This window comes from Lactuca sativa, chromosome 9, assembly GCF_002870075.4.
Source record: "Lactuca sativa cultivar Salinas chromosome 9, Lsat_Salinas_v11, whole genome shotgun sequence".
Taxonomy (NCBI): domain Eukaryota; kingdom Viridiplantae; phylum Streptophyta; class Magnoliopsida; order Asterales; family Asteraceae; genus Lactuca; species Lactuca sativa.
This window is the reverse complement of record NC_056631.2, coordinates 17,663,267-17,682,791: the sequence shown is the minus strand read 5'-3', so window position 1 is coordinate 17,682,791 and position 19,525 is coordinate 17,663,267. Positions and strand designations below refer to the sequence as shown.

Below are 19,525 nucleotides of genomic sequence, written 5' to 3'. Positions count from 1 at the left end.
ATGGCAACGAAAGACATGCTATGATCGAAAAGTTTGATCATAAGAGAAAGGCAATGTCTTAAGTAGTTCCATGTCAAGTTCCAAAGGAGTCAATTTGCTTTTATTTCCAAGAGAAAGGGCATTGGAGACGAAACTGCCCCATTTACCTAAGAGATGGGAGAGTCAAAACGTATGGCTCTAATATAGGTAAAATCCATTAACTAACTCTTTTAAGCTTCTATTCTAGATTCTTAATACATAATGTGATAAGATTACAATTGATGTTTTGAAGGATCGAAGAAAAGAAAGAAAGCTTAAAGGAAGAAGTGAGCAGAATCTAACCATGAATGAATGGATTTCGATCGCATTTCTCGAAGATTAGATTCTTGAGCTACTACTTAGAGTTAGAATTAGATTGCTAAAAAAGATGTATTAGCATAGTTTTTCAATGAATTGCATTGTAAGGACAAAATTTTTCCACAATAAAATAAATTTTGATTTTATATTATTTATTTATCCTTGCAATGGCGTATATGAAAAATAGATGTTTGAATGTTTCTATTGTTAGCAATAATGGATTTGGTTCTTATTATGTTATTTATGGAAAGTCGAGAGTTTACCAAATATGGAGAGTTTCTCATCGCCCAAGTTTCAATTGGACAGAAACTTGGAATCATGCAACTTGGTTGCATGATGAATGAGAAATTTCATATTTGGAAATTAGACTAATTCATTGACAAAGTGTCAAGTGAAGGACTGGGAGATCGAGCACACAAAGTTGCGTGTTGATCAAGTCCACCATAAGAGTAACAATGATATTCGTCATGATTTACTAAAGGTTTAGTAAATATGATTATACTTACAAGATTAAGTGTAATTATGAATTGATTGAAAAAGTTTAAATTAATAGTAGAACGAATAAAAAGAATCAAGTAGGCAGAAAGATAAAAGTTTCTCCATTCTAAGAAGACGGGAGAGTAGTTTTTATGCTTTATGATAGGTCTTAATGATTAAGAACCATATCTCAATTGATCCTCTAAGTGAGTCTTAACACAATTGTATGTCTAAGAAGAGGAATCAAGAATTGAAGAAATGGTTAAATCAAGAAGTCAATCATACTTCGTTCAAAAGTACGCCAGTTGTGCGTGACGGATGTCCAAACCCTAATTTTCGGACTTGAGACCTATATAATCATCCTTATCTTATTTGATCCTAACCCTAATCAGCCTCTTTCACCTTCAACCATCTTTGAAAAACCCTAATACCATTTGAGAGTGTGTGATGCAGGTACCCGACTAAATTTTACGAAACCGAAACTGGAACCGGCGGTTCTTAAGATGTTGGAACCGAAACCGGAACCGTATTTTGGAACCGGAACCGGAACCGCCAATTCCGATTCCAATTTCGGGTACCCATTTTCAACCCTTAAAATCAAAATTTTAACTATAATTTTTAAATTATAACTTTTTTAAGTAAAAGTAGAGGAGTCGTTTAATAGACAGCTGATTAAGCTTATTATCCTCTATGTTTCAAACTTCGAATATTAAGATCATGTTAGTAGAAATTGGTGAGATCCCTTTATATAGAGAGGACTCACCCTCTCATTTCTTATACATTGTCGATGTGGGATAGCTAGCCTTACATTTTACCTTTTATTTTTCTAGTTGATTATAGATAAAATTAAACATATCACATGTACTCATTACTTTAATTGTTTAAAACATATTAATTGTTTTCATACTCATAAAAAGCTAAGGTAGTTTTAATTAAAAAAAATGAAAATCCACCATGTTTTTATAGTTAATTGTTTTCCTAAACTCACACATGTGGTTAGTTTTTAATATTTTACAAGGAAAATGATGGATTAAAAACAAGAACTTGATCACAATGCATAATTCCGATTGGATTCACCTGAACAAACATATATAAATCACACAAAATAAAAGAAACGAAAAACATATCTTAACACCATTAACACTTCGAAGGGCATGAGCTAGAACTAATCTGCATATATAAATCACACAAAATAATATGAATATTTTGATAAGGAAAAAATAATTAATTATTTGCTTCTTTGCACACTCACGTGAACTAGAACTAATATGTGCGAAGAAATATATATTAATACACTAAAAGTTTGTTTATGAATAATTCAAAATTCATTCGTAGTGAATATAAATACTATATATGATGAGTTGTTTTTCATGGAAAAAGTGCTAGGTAGTAATGATGGGTTTTGGGCATAAGACATCCTATGTGCTCATACAAACCCTAAAGCTTGGATCTAGGTTTCTCTATTGTACATACTTTGAATCCAAGACTTGAACCCTAATTCTAGCATATGGAAATCAGAATTCACATGTAAATAGGTTTAAGAACATACCTTGATTGTTATGTAGCAATAACAATCCAATTCCTCCTTGAATTGACCTTGGAAAGCAAAGAGTCACAAGTGTCACTCCTCTAATGGCTTACAAACACCATAAGCAAGTGGAGAAGGTATAAGGAGAGAGGAGGGAGGTTAGAATTCGTATTTGGGACTTCTTGGGAAGGGATACACGAATTCATAACCCTAGGGGTGTTTATATAGGTGTAGAGATAGGGTTTCAGTCATTATCCTTATCTAGTTGATTATCCATTAAGCAACCAATAAGATAATCCTTGAATCCTTATCATACTCGAATTCTAAGGCTTTCCAACCTTAAATTCGTTCACCATACTTATAAGATAATCCTTACCTTATTTTGTAACTATCACATAATTACAATTCAGCCCCTCAAGTTTAATTAATTACATTTGATCACAAAACTAATTCTTAATTAATTATCGACCAATATTAATTAAACAAATATGATTTCTCCTTTAATATATTATTCTTATAACATATTAATAAATCATATTATCCTCTCTCTCTATATATATTTCTCCAATCAAGTTGCTTTGGTGAAGGCAACCCAAAAGGACCATGCACCATCGGGTCAAGTACATACCAAAATAGTTATGGACTTAGACACTAATCCAACAGTCTCCCACTTGGATAAGTCTAATAACTATTCTGCGTATGACTTTGGATCCCGATCTGCAATCGTAGCTTTCCAAAGCCGCTGTCAACTCTGATCATATCAAATACGCGTGTCCTTAGATAAGGGATCATATATTCCTCCATTCTAGATATCATATGAGATATGATTTCAAATCATTCTCTTTGTACTCTATCTCGATTCCCGATTTATGACGACTGACTAATTGAACAAATCAAATTAGCCCTAGCCCGGCCGAGCATTTACGTTTGTCATCACTAAACCATCGAGGGGCCCAAAGATATCGCTTTTATCCTACTTTGGATAAAAGGAACGGATAAACTTTGATACAATGCTTGCTTGTACTCACGCACCGAATCACACACAATAATATGTTTTATAACACCAAGTTACTGGTGCGTTTACATATTATCAATGTGCAACCGATTTGCAAGATACAACTCACACATCTCGGTTTCAAGAATATAAGATGTTATCGTCTCACCAATCACTCGTGATACAATCCATTGAGTGATCCAAGTGAGCGTGGGTTTAATCCAATGCTCAAATCACATTCATAAGCACTCATGAACGTTGCAGCAAACTCTTGCTTATGTCTAATACTCTTTTAGACAATCCACACACCAATTCACGACAGTCTTCATTCATATCTACTTCCAACATATGAACGACTGTGGCCCGTTTGAATAATTCGATTATTCTTAATAAACTCAATTATTCTGGAAGTCAAAACATGCAAATGTGAAACACAAGAATAATACTAATCCCATATGGCCTCAAACCTTTGAGTATAAATAAAACGCCTTTTATTTATCACCATATTGATTACTCATTATTTGTCGTTTCGGTTAATCAACTTCTTACTTGAATCCCAACACTTGTCCCATGCTCCTAGCATGAACACAATGTTTACCTATGGTTCTTACTTTGTGAAATAGATCTCATTGAATACATTTCCAATCCTTCTCATTTCACAACTCCAAATCCGTTTTTCATAAGTCAAAGAATATCAAATTCTTGCTACTTATAGAATATGCTAGATTCTAACATTCTTTGCAACTATCCTTTCGTAATGTCACTGCACCAAAGTCACAAAGACTATTGTCAATGATATTACTAAGTCCTCTATCGGAGATTGTTACAAGACAATTCCATAGACGTGATGTCTCTCACTCAAAGTACATTCTTTGAACATCCTTTTGCATAGAAGTTTCTAATCTAGTCATAGATTTCTCAATATTCAATTCCCAATATGGACACACTTCCATATGTTCCATATGACAACTCATTCTTAATAGAATCTTATCTATTCGTAATGATGTCGATACGGTCCATCCAATATGGAAACATTTCCATATTTTCCAATACTATACTTCCAACTACTCACAAGCGACCAATCCTCGTCGAACTTGGATTGTCCTTTGATAGTTGTTTAATTATTTTAGTCTAAACCGATTCTTGTCCTTTTTCCCTCTAAATGTGCTCGACATTTGGAAAATTTTAGAATGTTCAAACATTAAAGCATTTGCAATCAATCCTATACCCGAAGCGTATGGGACACGACGCATAATGTTTTATTTGCTATGTTCTCAAAATTCGAATTGTGAAGAGGGATGCCGTAATCATAATCGAAATTTTAAGAACACACTTTGTACCTTTGACTAATTTTATTAACATTTCTCAACCTAAACCTTTAGATTTGAAATGAAGCATAATATTCTCTCCCTTAATTATAGCAAAACAACTTTTCAACTATTGCGACTTTGCAAAGTATGACTCATGTTTTCTATAATTAATATTGCTAACCTTGCAATACTTTCCTTAATAATCATACAATCATAACTTTTATGCTCCCACTATCTTGATGATTATTATAAAACATAACACTTATGCTCCCACTAGCTTCGACATGTATTCATAAACATCTTAACAATGCTTATTGAATTTCTTAAGTTCATGTTTCTAATACTTAGTGCTTTGATAATCTTTTATCAAGGATTCTTTATACACCTTTGCCTTCGATAGTTCATATGTGTGTCTAAACAATTAAGACTAATTGCCAAACTTCACAATTCAAATTATGGAAAGGGATGCCGTAACCATAATTGAATTCGAGAATGCAATTTCACTATCTTCTTAAAATCTTTCTTAGTGAAAGCATTTCCTCACAATCATTTTCATGAAGGAGGAAATCTTATGACACTTAGATTTTAAACGGTGTAAATGTTCCTATCCATGTGAATTTGTCAAAACCAACGTTTACGACAAATTCAAACTCATATGGATCGAACTTTCTTAATCTTGATTTCTTGCCTCATGGTAGCACAGCTGCCCACCACGTCTTCCAAGTAGTTAAGCATCTCACCCTTTCTTATCAATGTACCTTTCATTGATTAAGGTGCCTTGCCTTTTATGCATTCAAGATGAGAACTCATAGAACTCATATGCATAATTAACTCAATTGGAACAGCACATAATCAAAATAATGTCAATACGATAGGTTGCAAACCTCAACTCGTGTGCTAGTGGTGATCGATAAGGTTTATTTGATTTGTTCTTGAAACCTTTCAAGACTATTAAGACTCCCACTGACTCCTTGACATATACGATTCTCTTGTCAAAACATTTCTTGACAAATATTCAAGAGTTAGTGTAGCTTTTATCAAAACTCTTCATAAATTGGTCCTAGTTGGTCTTTGTCTTATCTAAGACATCACAACTTACCACATTTAATGAAAGTTATAAACCTTCTTAATACCTTTCACTCAATGTCACAATCTTAATTTTAAGACTTGTTATTGGAACGAAGTATGATTGACTTATTGATTTAACCATTTCTTCAATTCTTGATTCCTCTTCTCAGACATACAATTGTACTAAGACTCACTTAGAAGATCAATTGAGATATGGTTCTTAATCATTAAGACCTATCATAAAGCATAAAAGCTACTCTCCCTTCTTCTTAGAATAGAAAAACTTTTATCTTTCTGCCTACTTGATTCTTCTTATTCGTTCTACTATTGATCTAAACCCTTTAATCAATTTAGAATTACACTTAATCTTGTAAGTATAATCATATTTACTAAGCCTTTAGTAAATCATGACGAATATCTTTGTTATTCTTATGGTGAACTTGATCAACACACTACTTTGTGTACTTGATCTCCTAGTCCTTCACTTGACACTTTGTCAACGAATTGGTCTAATTTCCAAATATGAATTGCTCATTCATCATGCAACCAAGTTGCATGATTCCAAATTTCTGTCCGATTGAAACTTTGGGCGATGAGAAACTCTCCCTATTTGGTAAATTCTTGACATTTCCATAAATAACATAAACAAGAATCATATCCATTCGTTGTAGAAATATTCAAACATTGATTTTCATAATGATTTCATTGTAAGGAAATAAACAATTAAATAAATAAGTCAAACAAAATTTATTTTATTTATAAAAGTAGCGGAAAAAATTTGTCCTTACAATGCAAAATCCATTGAAAACTATGTACAAAAGAAAATTTCTAACAACTCTATCATAACTTTCTAAGCTCAAAATCTAATCTTCAAGTCCATGCGATCGAGATCCATCTCTTGTGATTAGATTCATCTTGCTCTCTTATCAAGCTTCCTTTCTTTTCACCGACCCTACAAAACACTCAAATGTAATCTTATTACATCATGTATTAAGAATCAATGAGTAGGAACTTAATGGAGTTAGATAGTGGATTTTTACCTAAAGCGCAGTCATACCTTTGACTCTCCCATCTCTTAGATCTCTTAGGTAATTAGGGCAACTTCGTCTCCAATGCCCCTTCTCTTAGCAATAAAAGCAAATTGACTCTTTTGGAACAACACATGGAACTACTTCAGACATCGCCTTTCTCTTATGATCAAACTTTTCGATCATTGCATGTCTTTCATTGCCATTGTCTATATCCATAGAGGTCTTGAAGGCAGATTCACCAATCAACTTTGCTTTTCTATTGCGCCAAACCATTGCTGATTCGGCAGCAATAAGCATATAGGTGAGATCTATAAGGGTCACGTTGTGGTTCGTCATATAGTACTCTCTTACGAACTCACTATATGAGTTGGGAAGTGACTGAAGAACCCAATCAACAGCCATCTCTTCACTAACAACGGGTCCCATCATTCTTAGTCTATCAATGTGCGACTTCATCCTTAGGACGTGTGCACACACCGACTTTCCTTCTTTATGTTTACTTGCCAAAAGGGCTTGAGTGATATTGAACCTTTCAATTTTACAATCTTGTGGGTTAGGGAGAATAATTGGAGGAGGAGGAGGAAGTGAAGCATGATTTCTTGATCCTCGATCAAATCGTGGAATATCATCTTCATGTGGAATGCTTGTTCCACGGGATTTGGGAATACCATAGTTGTCGAACTTTGACATCTACAAAACGGGAGAAAACGAATTCAAGTTAGTTGATTGATTGAGTCCTTGGCAGATCACCCAAATGAAATTCCAAGGCTGGGACCCAACACAATACGCTACAACCTAGAAAAGGGATGCCGTAATCTAGTTGCAGAATATTTGAAGGTAAGTGAATGACGATTCACTAATTTCCACCATGAAAAAAAAAACGAAAAAGAAATTTAAGTTTTAAATCTATGAAAACTCCTAGATCCTTTGAGATACATTGAACTTTCAATGGCATGTTTATATCTCGATATGCCCCTCTTGTTTGTGACTGGGATGCCGAGGATCACAAAGCGGGTGTGAATAACCATGCAAACTTACATGGTGCCCTCACATGTTACAGTCACCTATTCGATGTGCCGGTAAACCACACACGCTCCACCGAACTATGACAAACATTGAGTCACCCTTTGCTACCTTTGCTTAGACCCATTTAGTGTGCCGGTTAACCACACACGCTCCACTAACGTCTTCGCAAGGGCACAAAGTGTAATTTCATGGAATTGCATCAATTCACTTTTGCATAAGTAACTAAGATTGGGAATTTTATGAAAACATTTAGTTACTTTAGTAATTCATTATACTTATAATGGAAGGTTTCGTCCTATCCTACCCGTTCGGCTAACAACCCTCCACTAGTCAAGAGTGCGGTGGGTAAGAGTGGATACCCATTCAATCGCCATTTTATAGGCAATTTCCTTAAACACCCCTTATAGACCAGCTTCGTGAATGAGGCCTACTAACGGTAAGACTGACATTTACTCATACATATATATAATGTTAGACTTTTAATGTTATATATATAGTATAGGGTGTATTTCACACTTTTAAAATATTAGGTGGTTCAATTTAACAATTATACTTTTAATTTACTTAAATTGTAAACCTAAACTTTTATGGATTTATCAAACCTCTTTAATTAAACACCTTAATTAGTTAATAAAACCATAAGGGTGTGATTTGAACTTTTTCAAAACTATACTTGAGTTTTAGAATTTAACATTCCTAATTAACCTTTTAATCAACTTTTAAATTCCAAAACTTGAGGGCAAGTTTTGAAACATTTCAACACATTAGGGATTAGAATTTAAATATGCATCAAAATTAAACTATTTAATCAAAATTTAAATTCCAAAACTTGAGGGCAAGTTTTGAAACATTTCAAAACATTAGGGTTTCAACTATTTAAATTTCAAAACAACAAAACTTTTGGGGTTCAAATTTAAACTATAAAACCTAAAGGGCCAAATATGAAACTTTTCACAACAACAAGGATCAAATAACAAATAATTTAAATTAACATTTAATCACATAATTATCCATATTTGATGATTTCTTGCAAAACAATTTATCAATTTACTTAAAATAATTAATCAATTATCTTATAAGGAAACAATTATCTTATTAATTGATAAATATCTTCAATTAGATTAAAATTATAGTCAAATATATCATATAATCGGATTAATATTAATCTAAGATGATAAGGTAATTATCCCAATGCAAAAACAGCAAGAAATCCCGAAGTACCCTCCTTCTGACGAGTTGACTCGTCGAGTCAGACTTGGACTCGTCGAGTCACCTTGGACTCGGCGAGTTCAGCCATGGACTCGGCGAGTCCAGCCTCCAGAATGCAAAAAATCGAATTTTTTAGTTACAACAAGCATCAATACAATAGAAACCAATCAAGGCTCTGATACCACTGATGGGTTTTGGGCATAAGACATCCTATGTGCTCATACAAACCCTAAAGCTTGGATCTAGGTTTCTCTATTGTACATACTTTGAATCCAAGACTTGAACCCTAATTCTAGCATATGGAAATCAGAATTCACATGTAAATAGGTTTAAGAACATACCTTGATTGTTATGTAGCAATAACAATCCAATTCTTCCTTGAATTGACCTTGGAAAGCAAAGAGTCACAAGTGTCACTCCTCTAATGGCTTACAAACACCATAAGCAAGTGGAGAAGGTATAAGGAGAGAGGAGGGAGGTTAGAATTCGTATTTGGGACTTCTTGGGAAGGGATACACGAATTCATAACCCTAGGGGTGTTTATATAGGTGTAGAGATAGGGTTTCAGTCATTATCCTTATCTAGTTGATTATCCATTAAGCAACCAATAAGATAATCCTTGAATCCTTATCATACTCAAATTCTAAGGCTTTCCAACCTTAAATTCGTTCACCATACTTATAAGATAATCCTTACCTTATTTTGTAACTATCACATAATTACAATTCAACCCCTCAAGTTTAATTAATTACATTTGATCACAAAACTAATTCTTAATTAATTATCGACCAATATTAATTAAACAAATATGATTTCTCCTTTAATATATTATTCTTATAACATATTAATAAATCATATTATCCTCTCTCTCTATATATATTTCTCCAATCAAGTTGCTTTGGTGAAGGCAACCCAAAAGGACCATGCACCATCGGGTCAAGTACATACCAAAATAGTTATGGACTTAGACACTAATCCAACAAGTAATAGACAAGAGCCTAAAATCAAAGAAATAAAAAAAACATATGTATACAAACCGGTTCCGACAAGTACCCAGTGAATAGCGGTTCCTAAATTTGAGATCCAAAACCGGAACCGCTTAAGGCGGTCCCAAGACTTTAGGAACCGGAACCGAAACCACTTAGGTCGATTCCGGTTCTGAAAGCAGGTACCCGGTTCTGATGCTCACCCCTAATTTTGAGCGTAAGGAGTGCATTTGTGGCCATTTTAGTGTCCATTCAAGAAGAGGGAGTTGTCAAGCAAGCTTGGAGTGGCATTGGGCTTCAAGAATCTGCATCTAGTTCACATTGAGGAGCTTCTGGAGGTATAAAGCTTTGATCTTTCCATCTTATTCATTAGATCTAACTAGGGTTTTCTAGTTTTTTCCTTTTTGTTGGTTTTGGATCCCCTCTTGTGAGTTGAGCAACTCCAAAGGATGGAAATGTTAGATCTAAGGTCCTTTGGTCCATTAATAACATAAAAATGAAGTCTTGATGGGTGTTCTGACCTTATGCATGGATTAAGACCCTTAGAAAGGTCTTAATGGGTTGTTGGGAACATATGAGACATGCAAAGGCATAAAGTTGCCCTAGGTTATCTTAATGAGCTATTGGACGTGATAAAATCGAGTATTAAGCACTTAATGGAAGAGAGTGCTTAATTTGTTAATACGTTGGGTGTAACTTAGCGTACGCAGCGCGTACGGCCCAGGGACTCAGTACGTTACGCGTATCAGGGTGGTACGCTAAGCGTACGCATAATAGATGCACTTGGATTTATTTTAGGCCTCGATTAGTCATTGAACCTGGTCATGTTTGGGGATTAGTGGACCAGTTTATATGTTTTGGACTATGGATGTTATGATTGGGCCTTATTGGACCATGAGGCCCATTAATGATTTTGGATATGGACTTTAGGCCCATTAACTAAGGAAGACTTTCTGGGCCATTATGAAAGGACTTGGAGATTTGGGTTCTCCACTTGGATGGTGTTTGATCCTAACATTTAGTAATATTATTATTGTTCGGCACGAGTGTCTACGGACTATTAGGAAAGCAACCTTTGGATTTTACAGACAGAGGTGAGTCTCCCCACCATACAATGGGTCTGAGACACAAAGGCCGACCCATTAATTGTTATGTGATGTGCTAGTGGGTTATGGAATATGTGATATGTTAGTTATTTGTGACACTTGCATGAAAGACCTCGAGGGGTTCTCGAGGCACCTAGGTGTAAGACCTTGGAGGGTTTCCGAGGCATCCTCGGTAAAGACCCCAGGGGGTTCCCGAGGCACGTGGGCTAAGACCTCGGGGAGATTCCCGAGGCACCCGGAGTAAGACTCTGGAGGGTTTCCAGGGCATCCTTGGGCTAAGACCTCAGGGGGTTCCCGAGGCACCCAAAGTAAGACCTTGGAGGGTTTCCAGAACATCCATATATGTTGTATGCATGACTTATGTGGTATATGTAGCTTTATGGATAATATGATATGTGATATGTGGATTGTATGTGCGGTATGCTCTGGGGAACTCACTAAGCATTAACTTAAAGTTTGTGCATTTGTTTTAAGTACATATGAGCCCATGGGCAAGGGCAAGGCTTGATGGCGCAACGTGCACTCTCACTCGGGCGTTTTATGGGACACTATGATATTTTGAAATAAAGTTATTGATATGGTTTTGAAAACAATTGTAACTGTTTTTTGTGGATGATGGAACCGCGTTTTGGATAATTAAAAATGAAAATCGTTACATCACCCTTGGAGAATCCACTGATACCCTCATACATGTCACTGGAGTAGAAGATCCAATTGTATTGCGGCTTAGAGCGTCCGCAACCACGTTCGCTTTACCTGGGTGGTAAAGGATCTCACAATCGTAGTCCTTGACTACATCCAACCATTTGTGCTGTCTCATGTTCAGGTTCGACTGATTCATGATGTGTCTCAAACTCTTGTGGTCCGTGTGTATGTTACAGCGGACCCCATAGAGGTAATGTCTCCAAATCTTGAGAGCGAATACCACCACTCCCAACTCCAGATCTTGAGTAGGGTATCTCGTCTCATGCGGTTTCAACTGTCGCAACGCATAGGTTATCACCCGTCATCTCTGCATCAGGACCGCTCCCAGTCTCGTGATGGATGCATCACAAAACACTACAAAATCCTCAACTCCCTCCGAGAAAGTCAAGACTGGAACCTCGCAAAGTCGTTGCCTGAAGGTCTCAAATGCCCTCTGTTGCTCATGGCCCCACCGAAAATCCATCCCCTTCCTCGTCAGACGAGTGATGGGTAATGCAATATTGGAGAAATCCTGTATGAATCTCCGGTAGTACCCTTCCAATCCCAAGAAGCTCTTGATATTCAAGGGAGATTTCAGAAACATCCCACTGCATAACCGCCTCGATTTTGGCCGGATCGATTAAAATCCCCTCCTGGTTAACAAGGTGTCCAAGGAACTGAACCTCTCATAACCAAACCTCGCACTTCGAGAATTTGGCATATAGCCGCTCTCGCCTCAAAACTCCCAATAGCTCCCGAAGATGATCCTCATGTTGCTCTCGGGTTTTGGAGTACACCAAGATACCGTCTATGAACACAATTACCGAGCGATCGAGCATCAGTCTGCAAACCCGATTCATCAGGTCCATAAATACCGCCGACACGTTAGTGAGCCCAAACGGCTTCACCACGAATTCGTAATGTCCATAACGAGTCCAAAACGCGATCTTCTCCACGTCCTCCTCCCTAACCCTGACCTGATGGTACCCAGACCTCAGGTCTATCTTGGAGAACCAACATTGTAACATCGTAAATTTTCAAACAATTTTTTTTTTTCGTTTTTAAAATCACATATTTCTCATAAAGCACAGTTCACAAATCTCCAAGTGATAATTTATCAAAAGCACATGCTTATAAATTGTTAAACACAATCCAAGATCCTCAAAATGTAAACTTCAACTAGTGTGTAAAATAAAGCCGACGACTTCCCGTGATCCTGAGAAGTACCTGAAACACATAACACATGACACGGTAAGCACAAAGCTTAGCGAGTTCCCCAAAATACAACACATAACTCATTAGCCACTGATGGCTATATCTCAAATAAGACCCCCTGGTCGATGTGTCTCAGTGGAACCCTCCGGTCCCACAACTCGGGTGGACCCGCCGGTCCTACTCAGTAAAACTCAGCATAATACACATCATAAATCACAAATACATAATGCAGGATATCACAATACTCAATATAAACACATAAGACCCTCCGGTCACACAAAATTACCACTTAAGGTAAGTACAATGAGAAGATTCACCTCGTAAGCAAGCAAATAAACCTCGTACACGAATCACCGATCTAGCCTCCGCCTAACACATATGGCAATTATCTCTAATTAACACTCCAATCACAACTCTATATAAACCAAAGGCTATTCTCTCCCTCTAACTCTTGGAATGGGTAAAAGACCATTCACCCATCCATGGTCTCCATAATCCTTGTCTTGACCAAACCCTAAAGTCAATCGAAGTCAACACTTGAGTCAATAGTCCATGTTAACCCGACTCGTCGAGTCCGCACGTTCCTTCAGAAAAGTCGCAAAAAGTCAACTTAACTCGTCGAGTTGTCTCATCAACTCACCGAGTTACTAATGTCCAGACTCGTCAAGGAAAACCCTAGCCGACTCGTCGAGTTGGCTCATTAACTCGACGATTCCCTTAAGTCTCTTTTCTCATTCAGACGTTTTAAGGCAGATTCACAACCCCAAACTCCAAATCTAGCCTCCCAAGGTTGAAATACCACGTAAAGCTATAATCTTTATGTCCATGCATGACACTTAGGGCTTGAAATGCCAAAATAAGTTCCAATCAGGGTCTTAAGCATAAAAGCTCCTCTATAGCTGTAAAGTTGGGACCTTTGGACTTTAGGGACCTCACAAGGTCCAGATCTAAAGTCTCACTCTCTTGGTGAGTTCAACACACTCAAAGTCTCAAGGAAAGATGGAAAAAACCCTAAAACTCCATGAAAACGAGATCTAATCACAATAATGAGCAAGGTGAAAACTTTTTATCTTCAACCGAAGCTATAGATGAAATAACACCAGATCCAACAGCATCTTCTCGTTCCTTGCCCTGATACTCTTCTCTTCTCTTCAAAAGGTGCACTAAAATGCCCAAAGATTAGTTCTCTTTCTCTCTTAGCTCAATATAGGCGATTAGGGTTTCACACAGGAGAGTAAGGTGGCTGGTGGAGCGGAAATGAGGGCTTAAGGTCCTTTAAATAGGACCTAACCCCGGATATTTAGGGTTTCCTCTCACAGCGCCAACTCGGCGAGTTGGTCCTTCCGACTCGTCGAGTTGGTCATAAAAACCCATTAGGTATGCCCTATGTACTTGCTTTATCACTTGTACGCTAATCATACTTCGTTGTATGCCCCGCGTACAACTCAATGGTTAAAATGGGACAATTTAAATATGCATGGTTAAAAGAGAAACTTACCAAGATTCAAGCGACATAATTTTTTTATTTATGTAATAAAAATTTGAAAAAAAGAAAATACAAAGGGTAAAATCATCATTTTATAAAAAATAAACTAGAATGGACCAAACTCGCAACAAAATGAAACCTTTTGGACCATTGGTGCTAGTCCAAACTTGTTTGGACCAAAGTGACAATTTTCGACATATCATAGAGATCGTTCTTGTAATTTTGTCTATTTTTTTTTGACACATACCCATATCCGAACCAATTAAATATTAGGTTAACCGAATACATGAGTTTTTTAATTTGATTTTTCTAACACGATCTATCCAAATTAAGAACGATTCGGTCGGTTTAATTAAATATCGATTGATTTCGATGGAACTAGCCGAGGGAGTTGATAAAATGATGCAAGGCTATCGGGTTATTTGCAAATAACCTTACTTATAAAAGAATTAAAGTTCAAGGACTGTATATGACACTCAACAACAATCCAAGGCATACATTTGACACTCTCTTCATATTAACAAAAGCCCTAAGATGAAATGCGATACAAAAAGCAATCCCAGCCGTCGATTTCAGTTCTCTTTCGTCTTTAGGGTTTTTGATATCTGGACGCCTTAATTCTCCTCCACTGAGCCTGTAATTCTCTCCCTCCCTCCCTCTCTGCGCAACCCGCAGACACACCAAAAATCGGCCATGGTAAAGCCTCTCAGTTCCCATTTCTGAGTCAAATCACGCATGTCGACAATCGAATCGTTGTTGTGATGTTTTGTTGTTGTTAGGGTCTTTTGTTAACTTACCTGAACTCATTTAAACACATAGCTCTCTCATAGACTGTGTTGTTTTGATGCCTAAGTTATTGTTTATATTTTCAATATTTTACGTATGAAAAATGTGTTTTCTTATGCTATTTCATTGTTGATCTGTTTATAGATCAATTGTGTAAACAAATCATGTTATGTTTATATGTTATGCGTATCTTCGTTTGAACTATGAACTCTAAAATTTGCTGTTTGTAATTTCCATAACAATTTCATTGCTTGTGGTTTTATTTCTGAAGGTTTTCGTCGCACAGAAGTCAAGATCTTACTTCAAGAGGTTTCAAGTCAAATTCAAGCGAAGGAGAGGTATGGATATCTCTGTTATTTTTTTTTTTTTTGTTATATCTCATATTTCGTTTCTGCACTGTTTTTTTTACTCCCATTTATTGTTGCAGAGGGCAAAACTGATTATCGTGCAAGGATACGTTTGATTAATCAGGACAAAAACAAGTACAACACTCCTAAATATCGTTATGTTGTGCGATTTGTATCCTTTTATTTCCCTTTTTTGATGAATTATCTTTTGACCCATTTGAGATGGGTGTTTGTATCTTTTAAGAGTTTTCTTAACAGTATGCTATTAGACCAACAAAGATATAGTTGCACAAATTGTATCCGCTAGCATTGCTGGGGACATGGTTCTTGCATCTGCTTATGCTCATGAACTACCTAGTTATGGCCTCAAAGTTGGACTTACAAACTATGCTGCAGGTATTGTTGTCTTTCATTTAAAAAATATATTTAATGTGACTTTTTTCATTTTTTTTTTTTTTTTGACTTTAGCTTATTGTACTGGGCTTCTGTTGGCTCGTCGAGTTTTGAAAACACTTGAGATGGATGAGGAGTATGAGGGAAATGTTGAGGTATGTCATATGTTATGTGGCATGGATGATTTATTATTAAATCACTGATGGATGTATTTTATTTTAATCAAGTGATTGCATTTTTATAGGCCACTGGTGAAGATTACTCTGTGGAACCTGCAGAAAGCAGAAGGCCTTTCCGTGCTCTTTTAGATGTTGGTCTTATCAGAACCACTACTGGCAACCGTGTTTTTGGTGCCCTCAAGGTAAATAAATAGCAACCTACTTCCATTGATTTTTGTTTTTAAAAAAAAAGCAAAACTGAAAGTAGAATGGTTTCAGGGAGCACTGGATGGTGGAATTGACATCCCTCACAGTGAAAAGAGGTTTGCTGGATTCAACAAGGATGGGAAGCAACTTGATGCTGATGTTCACCGCAAGTATATTTATGGGGGACATGTTGCTGATTACATGAGGGTATGTATGTCTTTATTTATTGTGATATGAAATGAGGTGAATCATTTGAATGAATGAATGCAGACTTTGACAGAAGATGAACCAGAGAAATATCAGACACACTTTTCTGAATACATAAAGGCTGGAGTTGAAGCAGACAGCATTGAAGAGGTCTACAAGAAGGTGCATGCAGCTATTCGTGCTGATCCAACCCCTAAGAAATCTGATAAGCAGCCTGCCAAGGAGCACAAGAGGTAGTAACACAAATTTTTTTTTTTTGCTTTTTTTTTTTTGTATTAAAGATTTAGGGTTTAGACAGTTGAAAAAAATATTTGATTGGTTGTTTCAGATACAATCTCAAGAAGTTGACATATGATGAAAGGAAGCAAAAGCTTATCGAGAGGTTGAATGCTTTGAATGCTGCTGCTGGGGCTGATGATGAGGATGACGATGATGAAGATGACGAGTGAAGATTTTCATCAGTTTTTGCTTGTTGGATTCTTCAAAAAAATACAAGATTTTATCAGCTTTCAGTTTTGTTGCTTTTTGTTGAATATCTCTCCCAAAGACAGAAAGGATACTACTGGTTGATTGTTCGACTTGTTTAATTTTGTGTTTTTTTTCTTAGTTTATGTTGTTGAAGTCGGAATTTTATTTTTTACATTATGAATGTCGTAGGTGTTTTTCTAATGTATTTTCTTTCTCATTGTTGGATTTAGAGGGTATGTCTAGCTCTCAAGTAGGCAGAGTATGAAAGCTATTGTCTTTTTCTATGTTAAATTAAATTGCAGACGACATACCAAGTTGATTGTTTTCTGTGCAAAAATAAATTCATCATGTCTGAAAATTACATCTTAAAATCTTTTGCTGAGCTTTGATCAAAACTTTTTTAATTAGAATATAACCAGTTTAGCATAATTCTAATAACAACTCTTCCTCCGTGTAGATGACTGAATCAATTTAGAAACAACCGAACACTATATTTGTGTGTCTACCATAATAGCTTGTATGGTTAAATTTCTCATAAAAATAAAAAACTTACGTAATTGATGCTTAGCAAAATAACAAGGGTTTAGGTCATTTTTGGTCGCTTAATTTTTGGTTTTGTACTCATTTGGTCACTTATCTCTTTAAGTTTTAAAAGGTCATCAAACTTTTGGTTTTGCACTCATTTAGTCACTTAACTTTTGGCTTGGTCACATTTAGTCACCAAACTTTTAAAATTGTGCTTATTTAGTCACTAAACTTTTAATTTTTTTCAAAAGTTTAGTGACTAAATGAGTACAATTTTAAAAGTTAGGTGACTAAATGAACACAAATCTAAAAGTTAAGCGACCAAAACAAAAGTTAAGTGACTAAATTAGCACAAAGTCAAAAGTTTGATGATCTTTTAAAACTTAAAAAGAGTTAAGTGACCAAATGAGCGCAAACCCAAAAGTTAAGTGACCAAAAATGACCTAAATCCAAATAATAATAATAAATAAATAAATTCTAACATAACAAATTTTAGGTTTACTTATAAAAGTTTATGGCAAAGGGTATGTATGTTGTGGCCCTTTTTTAGATGTATTTATGACCTCGACTTGGAACATTGTAATTTTTGGAAGGTACTATGCCTATTGTTTTCTGATAAAACTTGAACAAATTACACGAATGGTCCTTAAGGTTTTGTTTTTTCCCTATAGTAGTCCCTACAAAACTTTTTTCCCTCAGATGGTACTTACGGAGCAAACATTGCACACAAAAGTCCCCTGTGACTAACTTTGTTAACAGATTCTGTTAAGTTTTGTTAAATGACAAAAATACCCATTTGTTTGATGCACATAGATGGTCCTCTCTCTCTCTCTCTCTCTCTCTCTCTCCACACAAAGCCCTCGTCTTGACTTGAAATAACCACCGGAGAACAAAAAACAAACATCCTTCAAGCTCACGGGTTTCTGCCATGGAGAAGACGAACCGCCGTCTCTCTCTCTCCTCCGCCATCTTCCCCAAAATGTTAGTCTTGTTCGGGTTTGACAACGCCAAAGTTCAGGTTCTAGTTTGTAGCGTATGTGGCTAGAGTAAAACTTTGATCTCCGTCTATGGCTCGAGTTTGCAGCGCCTCCGCCTCTATAAATCCCTGGTAGTGGTGATACAGAACTCTCAAATAAGATGGCTTCGGGGAGCAAGGGATGAATCAATAAGTTGCAGGTTTCATGGGGTTTCTGCAAGGTGGTCCGACGAGCATTAACCACCTTCTTCCATCTGCAACTAAAAACACACACTAAAACCACACACATCGTCCACATGATTACTAAAAGCACTCACCCCCAAAAATCATAGTTAGGGTTTCAAAAACAATAACAAGAGGTGGTACGGTGGTGGTTTAGCAAATCATGAGGAGGGAAGCCGACAGAAGGCTGTCATTGGCATCTTCTTTCTTTTTTCTGGTCCAATCGGCAACAAACACAAATGGGAAAAGAAGAGCCCATTAATCGTCAAGGAAAGCATTGAGGGTCACCGATGGTACCGTTGATCGGAGTGGGAAGTGAAACAGGTGGCAGGAGGGGGGTTAGATCGGAGGCAACACACAATCGTCTTCAATCTGATTAGTTTTTCCAGCGAGCAAAGGAATAGAGAGAGAGAGAGAGAGAGAGAGAGAGAGAGAGAGAGAGAGAGAGAGAGAGGGTGGGCCCCATCTTTTTTTAATTTCAAATTAACAAAATATTAAAAATGAATAAATAAATAAAAACAATGGGCATTTTTGTCTTTTCACACACCCTTAACAGAATCTGTTAATAAGGTTAGCCATAAGGATCATTTGTGTGTAAGGTTTGCTCCGTAGGTACCATCTAAGGGAAAAAAATTTCGTAAGGACTACTTTAGGGAAAAAAAACAAAACCTTAAGGACCATTCGTGTAATTTGTTCTAAAACTTGTAACATGTCCTTATGTCAACTACTAAAGTAGAATATGGCTCAGTAGTACAAATTAATTGAGAAACAACCGGATCA

At 36.3% G+C, this 19,525-nt stretch overlaps 1 protein-coding gene across 1 annotated transcript; it reads left to right on the top strand.

Annotated features, from left to right (window-relative positions):
• The first annotated feature begins 14,996 nt into the window (after positions 1-14,996).
• Positions 14,997-17,341, top strand: LOC111903929 (60S ribosomal protein L5). The gene is made up of 9 exons (XM_023899694.3): positions 14,997-15,152; positions 15,514-15,580; positions 15,670-15,761; positions 15,859-15,985; positions 16,058-16,137; positions 16,227-16,343; positions 16,420-16,554; positions 16,618-16,787; positions 16,883-17,341. Exons 1-9 carry the CDS (start codon positions 15,150-15,152, stop codon positions 17,001-17,003), a joined length of 912 nt encoding a protein of 303 aa, XP_023755462.1. The 5' UTR covers positions 14,997-15,149; the 3' UTR covers positions 17,004-17,341.
• The last annotated feature ends 2,184 nt before the right edge of the window (positions 17,342-19,525 follow it).

What these genes read in the sequence shown, in the direction of transcription:
- LOC111903929 (XM_023899694.3), top strand. An exon ending in AGTATGAGGGAAATGTTGAG is followed by an intron (nt 16,138 to 16,226) that starts GTATGTCATATG and finishes GCATTTTTATAG; the next exon opens with GCCACTGGTGAAGATTACTC. An exon ending in CCTGCCAAGGAGCACAAGAG is followed by an intron (nt 16,788 to 16,882) that starts GTAGTAACACAA and finishes TGGTTGTTTCAG; the next exon opens with ATACAATCTCAAGAAGTTGA.